The sequence below is a fragment of the Diceros bicornis genome, chromosome 16 (genome assembly GCF_020826845.1).
Source record: "Diceros bicornis minor isolate mBicDic1 chromosome 16, mDicBic1.mat.cur, whole genome shotgun sequence".
NCBI classification, from domain to species: domain Eukaryota; kingdom Metazoa; phylum Chordata; class Mammalia; order Perissodactyla; family Rhinocerotidae; genus Diceros; species Diceros bicornis.
In genome coordinates this window covers 10142312-10155457 of record NC_080755.1, presented here as the reverse complement: position 1 = coordinate 10155457, position 13146 = coordinate 10142312, and the positions used below count along the sequence as shown (strand labels likewise).

The 13146-nt window shown below is 44.7% G+C and overlaps 1 protein-coding gene across 4 annotated transcripts in view; it reads left to right on the top strand.

The window, feature by feature from the left end:
- The window catches only part of LDLRAD4 (low density lipoprotein receptor class A domain containing 4), a 453579-nt gene that overhangs the window by 152785 nt on the left and 287648 nt on the right, over positions 1–13146 (top strand). For all 4 annotated transcript variants that reach the window (XM_058556731.1, XM_058556729.1, XM_058556730.1 and 1 more), the window contains one exon: positions 5368–5839. In XM_058556731.1, coding sequence (XP_058412714.1) covers positions 5800–5839 — 40 coding nt within the window. In that variant the 5' untranslated portion in view covers positions 5368–5799. The remainder of the gene's footprint in view (positions 1–5367; positions 5840–13146) is intronic.

Sequence of the window (13146 nt, the reverse complement as noted above, 5' to 3'; positions counted from 1 at the left end):
GTAATGACCCCACAAACAGCTGTTGAAATACTGAAGGAGAAGATGCAGATCGTGCAGTGTTCTGTAGGTCAGAGAGCAGGGGAAGTCCTGGGCAAGGCACAGATGTCCAACGGAAGCCTGAGGCAGGGATGTGGCTTATTGTGGGGGCTGTGAGTGCAGGCGTTGGCAGGGCAGGCATTGATGGGTGACGAGGGCGCTGGATAGTGTGTGCAAGGAGGACAAAAATTGTTTCGTACAAACAGCTTATCAGACCATATTTTCTTCTCCTATTCTCCCAAAGAAGGAGACTACAGCTCTCCTTCCCTTTCTGCTCACACTTGTTAGCCCCCTGTGTGATCCCCTTTTTCTTTGCCTGTCGTGCCCATTGTAAGCCAGTTTTATCTGAAGAAAATTGGCAGAGGAGCGGGGAAGAGTGCTAGGTGTGGAGTGTCTCAGAGCCCAACTCCCGGCGTGGCCAGCCTGTGCCCCTCATACGAGGCTGGGAGGGGTAACCATTTCGCATGCAGCTCCCCTCTGCTCAGGTGGTGTCCACACTCCGAGTGACTGTGACATGCTCAGACTAGGTCAGATGACCTTCAGTACACATTCACCTGAGGACTGTCTGACTCTGTGCCAAGCCCCTGACCCTTCCTTGCCTTTTTTTTGTTGTGGGCATGGCCTGATTTGGGCCTGGGAAAGTGGAAATCTTCTCAGTATTCCCTGATCCCCACTGGCAGTTGGTACAGGTGTGCACTGTGCTCCTTTCTCAGCTTCTTCCTTTGACCAATCTGTGTGTACAGAGAACTTGGAGCTTGGGCCTAGATCGACACATGGTTCTGGTCCCAGCTCTGCCTTCATCACCACAGTCACCGTCAACACGTTCCCTCTCCTCCCTGAGCCTCAGTCTCCTCATAAAATGAAGGGGTGGGATAGATGAGCCCTTATGGCTTCCTTTGCTCCTAGATAGTATGAAGAGATAGTTATAGATTTACTGATACATTAGAGAGAGTTATTCTGCTTCATTATTTGGTGGGAAACTTTCTCCAGCTTGGTTTGAGTAGAGCCTCAGATTATGCATTCTTCAGTATTTATCGAGTGTCATATTTGCCAAGGTGACATTTTAAAGGATGTTGTAATATAATTGCTGCTCTTTCCAGTGTGCAGCTTGTATGTGTATTTGAAACGAATATTCTAAATTTTGTACTTGCTTCCTGAAATGGTGACCTAAGTAACTGGAGCCCATCAAGCTACCCCAGGCTGGGATGGCTTTGAGGTTGTGTTAGAAGAGCTAAGAATTGTTTTACACTCCTGAATCACAGAAATTAAGAGTAGCTTGAAGAATCTGTAACACCCCGACTCCTCTTCCTCTGATTGCAGGCAGCCTGTTTCTCTGACTTGTTCTCAGACTTGCGTTTATGTGTAGATCTTCTGCCTTGTTTGCTGTGTCTTTTTCATGCATGTTTGTCCTGTCTTCCTTGACCAGAGACACGGCCACAGGGGCATACTCAGATCAGAATGGACCTCGAGTTTCTCCTCCTCATTGACAGATGAGGAAATAGGAGCCTGACAGGCTGAGGGACTTAACCAAGTCCCTCATAAGTGGGCCCAGAACCAGGGGAGGAACGCCCTGTCAGGTGCCCTGTCCCACAGCTGCTGTGAGGGCAGAGGCCAGGTTTTTCCCAAGGGCCTCCTTTTTTGCCATTAGGAAATCTTGAGACTAGTTGGCACTTGCCAAGGTCTGTACTATCTGTTCATGAGGTAGAGGAGCTCATGTGGAGAAGTGTGACGTCTCCCTCCCAGGGTGACACCTGATTCAAACTCGAGTTGGCAATAGATCCTCTGGTTTCTTTTTCCCACTTTTCCCCACATCTGCCTCGCTAAAAGTCCATTGCCACTTTGAACTGAAATGAACCAGCCTAGTTGAGATTTTTTTTGGTAAGCAGTGCAGTACAACTCTTAACATATTAATTTTTATGTTTCCAATTTTACAGCAGTGCCATAGTTTGTCAAGGTAGAACCATCTCTTTATCTCTCAGTGTTCCTTTCTCCCTGGGACTCCTCTGGTCGGTAGAACAGTGACGGGTCGTCAGACACAGGCAGGGGGCCTGAGCTCCCCGAGTCTCCACAGCCCAGAGCCTGTATGGCTGCTCAGTCTAGCCATTGCCTAGGTAACCGACGCTCAGCCAGTGAAGCAGTCTGTCCACAGTGAGAGGAAATAAAAAATGGAACTGTGGTGTTTATTCTTTATGCACTACAAATTTTTTGAATGTTACTAGATTTTGAAAAACGTTGTTTCACTTCTCTGTTGGATTTTGGCCTGTGTACCCAGTGTGTGACCCTAGTGTTTCCTGAATTGCGTATGTCTATTTTTGCAGTGTACTTGTTTGAAAGCTGTGATCTGTTGAAGGCAGTTAAGTTTTCGTTCCCCAGTGATTCCTAGGGGGACTGCATTTCATATAAGTTTTCATGGGCAGGTGGTAAAGCAAACATATTCCACAACTTATTTGGTTAGGTTTTGTGGGTGTTCATGTTTTAAAAAAATGTCCCTTCCTGTGGGGGTGTTTTGCCGTTTGGTGTGCTCTATTTCCTTAGTAACTGTTGCTCTGTTATGGGAGGGACTTAATGACATTTTTCAAGTGCAGTATTGAATTAATTTATTTCCTGGTTGGTCCTGCCCATCTTCCCAGTATAAATAGAACATCTGTGTGTGTGTGTGTGTGCGTGTGTGTGTTTGTGTCCATGCGTGTATGTGTAGACGACAGAATGATGGTAGCATGCTTGCTGTAGAGGGGACTCTTGAATGTATGGCTCAGGATCACTCTGTGCCCTTGCATCCTGGGTAAGTTACCTCTTTCTGTCTTTATTATTATTCTTTCTTTTCTTCTTCATTTTCCTGATTTGAGTATTATCAGGCTTAAAAGCATTTCACTTTAGAGAACTACCTGAGATTCAGAAGTGGCATGGGAAAACAGTGGTTGGAGGGGCAAGAGACCCAGGCATTAGTCCTGACTCTCCTGCACACTAGTTTTGGGGGCTAAGTTATTTAACCTCTGTGGGGTTAAAGTTTTCTCTCTGTGGTTTGAGGGGATTTAAAGCAATGACTTCTAAGGGCCTTTACTGGATAGGATGTTCTGTGAAGTGTGAGTGCAGTGGGAGTCGTCACTCATAATCACTGTCTCATCTTGACTAGTGGGGTAATAGGAAAAGCTCTGCCAGCTCAGAGGCTCAGAGCTAGAGCTGCGGAACAGCCTCACAGCCTGGGAATGTTGCCTGTCAGTTCACGGCTTGGGGTGGGTTTGTTTTGCAGGTATTTGCTAAGCCCTTCTGTGTGCACCCCTCTGAACAGCAATGGCCTTCATCCACTCATCCATTATTCAGTAAACACGTATTTACTGCTGGGCACCAGGCAGTGTCTTAGATGCTGAGGGAAAATGGAGAGTCAGCCAGTCACTGTCCTTGTCCTCATGGCACTTAGAGTCCAGCGGGAGAGATGGGCGCTAAGCCTTCAGGACCCTGCATGCGGCTACTACTGTGAGAAGTGCTGGGAAGCCAGAAGCTGGTAAACTGGCTCCGAATTTAGCCTGGGGGATGATAAAGGAGGCATCTCTGAGGAGCATTGTTTGAGCTGAGACTAGAAGTTGAGCAGCGAATCGTGAGCAGGAACCACATGGGAGTTGTAGATAGGAAGGACAAGCCTATGAGGCAGCATTTGTTCAGTTTCTCTGCCTTTTTGCTGTTTCTTGGTTGGTTAGTAAGATGTGAAAGCAGAGGTGCTGTGCCTCTGCTGACTTGATCTCCATCACCCTCTTCTGTTCCCCAGCCCGTTGGGTCATCTGACACTTTGTTACTGAGCCCTATTCCAGATGGTCAGGTTCCTCACTGGTCTGGGGACCTTCCCTTCTTTCTTGTATATTTCTAGAAAGGATATCTTATCTGTACTGTTAGTAGTTAGGAAGAAAACATTTTATGGCAGTTACAGTTTCATTTTAACTTGAAAATTGCATATAAGGAGACTCAGAGTATGTAGGAATATTCAAGTTATCCATTAATGAGATAACACAATTGTGTCCCTCCAGCACTTGTTGGGAACCACAGACATCATGCCCTAAAAATCCTGACCAAGACCATGCCTGAGACCTCAAAATGAGCTGTTACACAGCTGTTGTCATACCTCTCTTTTAGAAGAAGTAAAGTTAAGAATTGCTGAGAGTAATAAAGACAGAAAAAGAAAAAAAATTATGTTGTTTCTTCTAGTTCTATCCACATCTGCCTCAATCTTTCCCATAGCCATTTGAAATGTGATATAGGATAGCTTGATTTTAAAAAGTGAGGTAGCATACCTTTTGCAATGAAACAAAATAATATAAACAAAAACCCCACAATAAAACAACAAAAACCTCACCATACTTGAGTTTGTCTCGAGTTCAGAGAAAGAGAAAAATGAAGTCTAGCATTCGTGTGCATCGAAAGCATCGTAGAACAGGGCAAAGGAAGATTTTAAGGCAGGTGGGCTTTTATTTTTCTGGCAGTTCCATTTCCTAAAATTGATAACTATAGTGCATGTGATTAGTTTACTTTAGAATTTGCTGTAGGACTTTGGGATGCTGGTACTGTGTGTGTTGGTCATTTTATATGGAACAGTTTATAGATTAAATTTGCTTTTCTGTCCCACTATTTTTTTTTTTTTTTGGTGAGGAAGATTAGCCCTGAGCTAACATCTGTTGCCAGTCTCTTCTTTTGCTGAGGAAGATTGGCCCTGGGCCACCATGTGTGCCCATCTTCCTCTGCTTTATATGGGACGCCACCACAGCATGGCTTGACAAATGGTGTGTCGGTCTGTGCCCGGGATCTGAACCTGCGAACCCCGAAGCAGAGCGCACACACTTAACTGCTGTGCCACCGGGCTGGCCTCTCCTTCCCACTCTTTATAAAAAATTAATATGGGTCTTTATTTTTGCCCCCTTAAGAGTTACTTTTTAAAACTGCTCAACCCAAGTCCTTCCTGGAGTGCTAACAGCAGTGGATATGAACCTCAGACCCCGCTTCTAAAATCTTGAGAACCAGCTTGGGAAATGGGTTTCTTCTTTAAGGTGTCTGTGAATCATGAGTAACTTGGGGAAGGACATTTGAATGTCATGTGACCTTTGTGGCTGTTCTTAGAGAGGCTTGGAGCAGTGAATGCTGTCTTACGGGCTCCCGCCCCTTCACAGGCACTCAGGAAAAGGTGCCACAGCCACCCCCTCCCCAGAGCTACCCCAGTGCCCACAATGTGGTCATGAGCACAGCTCTGGGTGGCTTTTTCTTTTTCTGTTTTGGCCTCTATGGGTTTACTAAATTTAATGTTCCTTCAGATCATCAGGAAAGTGATCTTTTTCTTTTTAATTTCAGCAAGTGGAGAGGCGAAGCACAGGGAACAACGGATCAGACCATACTGAACTCCCTTGGAGTGACTGAGATCCGTGGAGGATGCTGGCTGCCAAGTGGCTGAGGAGGCCCTCACTCTGAGGTGGGAAAGCGGGTCTCAGCTGGACAGCTTCCTCCACTCCTCGGCTCACCATGGCCTCCACTCTCTGGCTGGACGGCTGACGTGACCGTGTGCCCCAAGTGTGCACGCTGTGGGACTGGGTGCCGTCCCAGGTACTGCCTGCTCTCAGGGTCTGGGAGCAGGGCAGGTGGGCATCAGATGCTACCAAAAGCCGGACAGGGCAGAGCGATGGACTCCGACAAGCTAAGATGGAAGTGACCTGAGGCCTCATCCAGGCGATTTCCTCTTGACAGGACAGCTTAAGAGTTGGAGCACAGGCTTATCTGGGGAGCAGTATGCAGGAAGCTGGTTTTCAGGCCACAAATGCTTTCACAGGTGAGAATCCTCCACACTTAAATTAAAACTTTATTTTAACTCTTAGTTGATAGGTAATAAAATAGCAAACAGCTGTATAAAATGAATGTACATTTGCATTTATGAACTGAAGGCCATACAGAGTCAAGGGGCTCAGGCTACCATGGTGACTGATTTTCACAAAATAATAGCTTGTATTCTTTCTCTCTAAATAGGAATTTGAAAAAGCATTTGATGCCTTAAGATTTTGCTTTTGTTGAATAATAGGGCACATACAATATGCTGCAAGTTGCTCTTCTCTAAAGGAAATATGTCATTTGCAGAGCAAGGTACAGGGGATATGTTTTTCTTTACAGAGCTGGGAAGACTCTCCAAGGGAATAAAGTTATTGCTGATGAGTAACCTCTCCCTCCCCATCTTCCTCAGATTTATTTGTGTGCAAGTGGTAGTGGAGTGGCGACTGCTGAACTAACCTTGCAGTTAGAATCCTTCTCCTATAAATGAGCCCGCAGAGAAGCCTGGCATCACTATTTGACATTGATTTGCCTCCTGGCTACCAGTTTGCACGTGTTGCAGGGAACCACCGAGTCTGGCTGGTGCCCCAGATCCATGGCCTGAGACACGAGGGCCTTTGAATTTGGGTCCTGGGTCTTTGTCTTATTCACTTAATATCCCAAGAAGCCACTTAATCCTTCTGGGTCTCTGACTTCTTATTTATAAAATGGAGGCTGTGAGGTTGAAGAACCTCATGGAATCTAGGGAAAACATTTTTACATACAAAGAGGGTTTTGTTTTTTAAAGGAAAGATGGTACAATAGTCACAAGAAGTGACCATATTCTCTGGTCTTGTGAGTCCTAAAAGTTTGCAGCTTTTCAAATTTTGTGGAGAGAGCAGGTCAGGTTGTCGGGGTGCCTGGAGAGAGGTTGTGGCTCAGGCTTGTGAGCCACACAGACTTGGCTTGGACTCTGCCTTGTCCACTGACTAGAGCTCTGCTCCTGGACAGTTGTTGAGCTCTTTTCCATTTCCCTTTGCTCATTTGTAAATGAAGATGGTCACGCAGCTCTCCCAGTGTTGCTCTGAGGAAAAATGAGGCACCATATGTGAGATGCTGAACGCAGAGCATGATGCTTTCCAGGCCTTGGCTGTTTCCTGATGTGGAGTCGCAGTGTGGAGCCAGGTTGCCTGGTCCAGTCCTTGCTGCTGCGTGCACTCGGACCTTTGAGCCAACTCCTTTGATCTCTCAGCATCTGCATCTGTAACATGAGGGCCTCCATTCTGGGGCCTGTGCTGGGGAAGGTCCTCCTAGGGTGGTCATGGCCCATTGAAAATGAGTGAAACAGCTATTGAAATGTAGATTTAGAATAGTTCATGAAGTTGAGCTCTCTAGAACCATCTTCAGACTTCCAGCCTGGCTGTCCTAAAACCCTGCCTTCCTATCCTCCCTTACTGGGTACACTTCAGCTGTTTCAGTCACATGAGCTGCTGCTTCATGGAATGTCACCTCCTGCCCTGGGCATGCAAGGCCATGACAGGAAGCACCTCTGTGAAGTGGCCAGGTGCACCGCCCTTCAGATTCTCTTCCTCACTCCCTGGGAGGCAGCTGGATAGGGAGAGGCGTTTAGGAGGTGCATGGGAAGAAGCTTTTAAAAGCAGTTCTGAGAGGAGGAGAGAACGAGAAAAGATAAGGAAGAGAGGATGAGACAAGAAGAATCTGAGGAAGAGCGATATAGGATTCAAAATGTAGACTAGTCTAGTCCCCATGCTCCCCAGCTGTGTCCTTGCCCAGTGATGGGGTGAAAAGCTCCTGGAGTTCTTGCCTCTCCTGTCTGGCTGCTGAAGCTCCTGCCTTACTGGCAGTACCCTCTTGGGCAGTTAGCCCTGTAGAGGAACCTGACCGGGGAGTGGAGGTGACGGCGGGGGGGGATTGTAGGCACAGTCTCCTCACTCTCCTGAGCCTGGTGCTGATCTGCTGTGGCTCACACTTAGATAGTTGTGGCCAAGCCTCATCACTCATTGGGGTGCTCTGCAACTCCGCTGCCCTGAGGGAAAGAAAGCCCCCACTCCGTCAGGATCCCAAGCTGTCCTGAGTCTGAGGCCTTGGGATAGTGGGCTCTGAATAATGAAAACCCGTAGGTTTTGCCTGGAGAATTCAAGGTAGTTAGCACAGTGCCTAGTGTATTAATTAAGGCCCAAGGAAATAGTGGCTGTTATTATGACTGTTACCACCCCAGTAGTGGGCTGTGCACAGGGCCCTGCATCACCTCCCCACACGCATGCTCTCAGGCACCTTCTCGAAGCTTCTCCCCAACCCATGTTTTCTTAATCTTCTTTTAACTCAAAGTTTTCCTAAGAACACTGTTTCCTTACAAATTTGGCCTTCTCCCAGTTGCATCAGCCTGAATAATAATCATACTAGTAGTAGTAGTATTATAATAATCATGGCTAATATTTTGGAGAACTTACTGTGTACTTTATCTGTGTTACCTCTGTCAGTCTTCACAACAACTCTGAGGCCAGTGTTAGTATGCTGGAGTTGCTGGTGCAGGGGGCACATTCAGAGTAGCCAGGAGTTAGATTGAGCTGATGGCCTTTCCAAATCTTCTAGCGCTGTGTGCAACCTTGGCTGCACATGGGGGTCACCTGGAAAGCCTTACCACTGCGTGGGTCTCACTCTCAGAGATTGGGATTTAATTGGTCTCTGCATCATCTAGCCCTGCTAAATCAGGACCTAACAAGATCCCCAGGTGCTCAGTGCACATGAAAGTCTGGGAAGCACTGAGAGCCAGCACTGTACAGAAAGTGGTGTTTAGAGGTGAGGGGTAGGTTGGGAGAGTGAATTCGTGAAAAAAGGAGCTGACTTGTCCCATTCCCTCAACAGGGATGATCAAAGTAACGAATCTGCCCATTCTTAAGGAAGATGTTAAGTGTTGAATATTGGTTATCAGAGCTGGGCACACAATGGTTTTAGCTTCCCAGTATCTTTGGGAAATAACCAGTGGTAAAATAAAGATGTGAGTACCTGGCCTTCTCTAGAGGTGGATCCCTGTGGACTTGGCTCATCATTTTTATTCTTTGCTTGCTCTTCTCATCTTTCTTTACCCACAGACTTGGTTAAAGTTACTTATGATGTAGGATGAAGGAGTTGATCCTCAGTCCCTGTCCAAGCAGCTGGGTAAAGCTGTAGTCTTAGAAGGAGGTGAGTAGGAGGCTGGTGCCCAAGCCTCTTAGCTGGTTTGCTGTTCTTAATGATTTCTGACTTTAGTCTTTTCGTATCCCAGGGCAACTAAAGATGCTAATGTCTTATTTTCTGGAATTGAGGATGCACTGATTTTGCTGATTCTCTAGGTTAATGGAAAGGAGTCTTGCCTTAAATATTTTAAATGGTGAAGGGGTTAAGGCATTATTCCTTGGCTTTAAATCTTGTTTTAGGGCAAGACAAAAGTCAATATACAGTTAATCATACCTCCACTTAAAAAAATTTGTCAGTTTATATTGTATGTTCCAGTTCTCTTGGTGTTGGGGTGGAGGGGAGAGGCTCAGGATTTCTATTTAAGAAGGGCTTAGGAGCTGCAGTCTGGTTGGGAGGGAGGCTAGGAGACCTGTGTGAAGCTGTGGTTGTATGGCAGGCCCACTGCTTATTTGGAGTGTGTGAAATTACCGTGACAGGTGGTGGAAGCTTGGAAGGCCCCTCCACCCCATGTGACTGCTGGCCCACCTGTGTGGTTAGAAGCCCTGTCTTACATCTTGCTTCCTGTGTGAATGTAGGTATACCCACATGGATACATATTGCAAATTCAACTTCCTAATTATGATTTTCTTAGGCTAATCCTTGCATATAGCAATTTATACATTGTTTTTAATTTTCTCTGCACATGTAATTTAGAAATGATTTTAATTATTTAGATACTATTTTATAACAAAAAATTTAATTTCTCCCTTTTATAAGTAATACCTGCTCATTGTAGGAGAATTTGGAAAGCACAGAAAAGTCAAAAGAAGAGAAATAATTACCCATACATAGTCTTGCCATATGAAGCTTTCCACTGTTAACGTTTTGGCTTGTATCCTTCCAGTCTTTTTCCTTTGCAAATTTCTTCTTACATAACTGTGTTAATAATGTATATTCAATTTTATAACTTGATCATCCGCCCCCCCTTTTTTTTTGGTGAGGAAGATTAGCCCTCAGCTAACATCTGTTGCCGATCCTCCTCTTTTTGCTGAGGAAGATTGACCCTGGGCTAACATCCACGTCCATCTTCCTCTACTTTATATGTGGGACGCCTGCCATAACATGGCTTGATAAGTGGTGCGTAGGTCCGTGCCCAAGATCCGAACCTGTGAACCCTGGGCCGCCAAAGTGGAACATGTGGACTTAACCACTACACCACCAGGCCGGTCCCCTGATCATTCCCTTTTGACGTTACATTATGAGTGTTTTCTTTATAAATATGATTTAAAATTGCTGCATAATATTCTTTTATGTACGTGTACTTGAATTTATTGTGCTCTTATTGTTGGATATTGCAGTTTTTGACAGTTTTACCTTTATAAATAATACTTTGATGAACACCTTTGTGCAAAAAGCCCTTTTGTGTATTGGGTTATTTCCTTAGGGTAAACTCCCAGAAACAGAATTATTGGGTCAAAAGATGTGAACTTTATTAAGGTATATGATTGAATTTCCAAAAAGAATGGTTGGTCTTAGCTTCTGAGACTGCGCTGAGCTCAGTCTTCTGGTTGCCTGTTTACAGTTGCTGTGGCCTGTCCCTGCCATTCAGCTGTGAGATGGAGCAGCCCTGCCTGCCCTGTGGTGTGTCATGAGATTAACGCATGTTTGTGGAGCTCTTTGCAGCAGCTCACCTGAGTGCCAGGAGTTATGATGACAATGCTAATATTTCTTTTGGGCAGATGAAAACTCAAGCGTCCTAAGTTTAGTGTTTTTATTCTTTCAGACAGTCTTTCTGCCTGGCTGTAGTTCACTGAGGCAATGATGTAGATGGATAGACTCCAGCAAGATAAGACTCTTATGAAAACAAACCCCCAGTGCCTGTGGACAGAAAGAAATGGGAATACTTCCAGGCTGGGTCAGTCACCTCTCCATTGAAGCGTTATAATGGTGATGGAGATTTCATCTGAAGTTTACTGTACTCTCAGGTTACTTGCAAAGCATCCTACCTGGGTTATTACCGTGTATATCTTAAAGAAGGTGCTGGTTTGAGATTCTGCCTCTTCTCTACCGCCAGCACCACCCTTAGATACTGTAAAGGTTTGCCCAGTTAATTTCCTTGGGTTCTTTGAATCATTTCATTCAATGTTAGAAAAAACATTTAACCTTGGATAACTAGTTAAATGAACGAAATTCCTGTAGAATTTACAAGTCTTTCTTGTGAAAAGGATAATCAGACCTAGTTGTTAAATAAATTTAGGTTATTTCACTCATAAAGGAGAAGGATGAGAGTTGTTTTAAGAGTCTTCAGGTATCTGTAAGAGAACTGTTTTATGGATGCTGTTGACCAGGTTTCTTAGCCACTAATGACCAAAAAGGAAGACTCACTTAAAATGAGTTGTTGGGATGCTTATTTTTCCTCTATGGAATTCTTTCACACTAGCAAGAGTGCCGGGACCCTGCGTGGGGTGGATGTGGCCTTACCTGGAGGTGTGACCGAAGCTGCACTGTTCCTAGGGCTCTGAACAGCCTCAAAGGATCCCGAACTACCCCGTTCCTACCACCCAGACCTTCAGCTTCTTACTCATCCCTTCAAGCTCGCACCCATCTGCTGACCCACGGATGACCTTAGCCCTCACTTTCTGAAGCGATGCATCTGTAGGATGCTTGTTTTAGGATGCATCTGTAGATGCATCTGTAGATGCATCTGAAGCATCTGTAGGATGCTTGTTTTAGGAGATATTGAGAGCTGTTTCTCAATAAAAGGGGTAGGGATGGATTCATGCCCAAATTCTGGAAGAAAAAATTTAAGTTAGTTTCTTCACTGTAGAACTTTTCAAAGTCTTTAATATGAGACTGTGCAATATGAAGGTCGCAAATGGACAAGACGGTAGGCAGCATTTCCCAAATAATAAGACCTTGATGGCTCTTTAGAAAGAGAAACATGGAGGGAGAACTCCCCCAGCACAGTCGTGACATTGCCCTCTTTCTGTCTGCAGTTCAGGTGTCCCTGTCCTGCTAGCGCTGGTGTAGCAGTTCCCTAGCAGGCCTGCTTTTATTAAGCACATGTTTACAGAGCTCTTGCCAGCCATGTGTAAAGTGCTGCAGATGAAAAGAATGTAATGAGGCAGTTTGTCTTCCTTACTCCATTCTCTCCCCTCTCCAACTCTGCTGATATTCTTGCTTCCTAAAAAGAGTCTGGACTCCTCAGCCTGGAGTTCAAGGCCCCCTGGTGTTGTCTCCCTTTGTTCTCTTGATGTGACTGAAGTTCCAGACAAACTGGATCACTTGCTCATCCCCAAATAGTTTCCGCATTTTTAAATATCTCGATGCTTTTACTAATGCTTTTTCATCTCCCTTAGACTCTGTCCTTCTACCATCTTCCTCTCTGTCTTCATGATCCATGAAATCTTTTGTGATGTGCACTGGAGAAGCCTAGACGGTTTTCCTACTTGCAATTTAATAGATGTAGAAATGATTGATAATGGCTTTTTGTAAAATCTTGCACGCTCTGGCTTGAGGAAAGTTAGGTTTACTTAGTCATCAGCACATACTGTGGAGTGCGCATGCTTGGTTTTTACGTTGCCCCATTTAGCCTGGCATCTGGTCTTCAGTTACAAACCTAACCCTTCTTTAATAACATTTCTTCCGTGTGTGTATAATACATAGTTTACGTTGTTTTCGAGTAAGCCCCAAACGCATCTCCGTTTTCTTCCCTGTAAACCCTTCTACATTGTTTCCAAGGTTTTCCTACTGTGACAAATATGATTATCTTCTTTTTTAGAGGCATTATGGTAGCCTAATGTCTGGAGTGTACATACCCATTTAAAATAAGGACGAGAAGTAATTTCAGTGTTGCCTGAAATTGTAGTTATTTTAAGGTTACTTAAATATGTACAACATAGATAGTTATAAACTCCTTATTTTTATAGCTCTTAAATAGCTATAACATCACAACAAATATAGGAATTATAAAGTAAAAAACATTCAAATTACTATTTAATCTGACAGATGCTTTTGTTTTACTAAAACCTTCCATTTCCTAGCTCTTTTTATTTACAAGCAGAGTATCCTAAAGGGTGACTCAAAGTCATGGTAGTTACTCATTGTTGGGTTCTAGTATATACACAAAAGTCAAGGCTGGTTTGAATGATGGTTTTT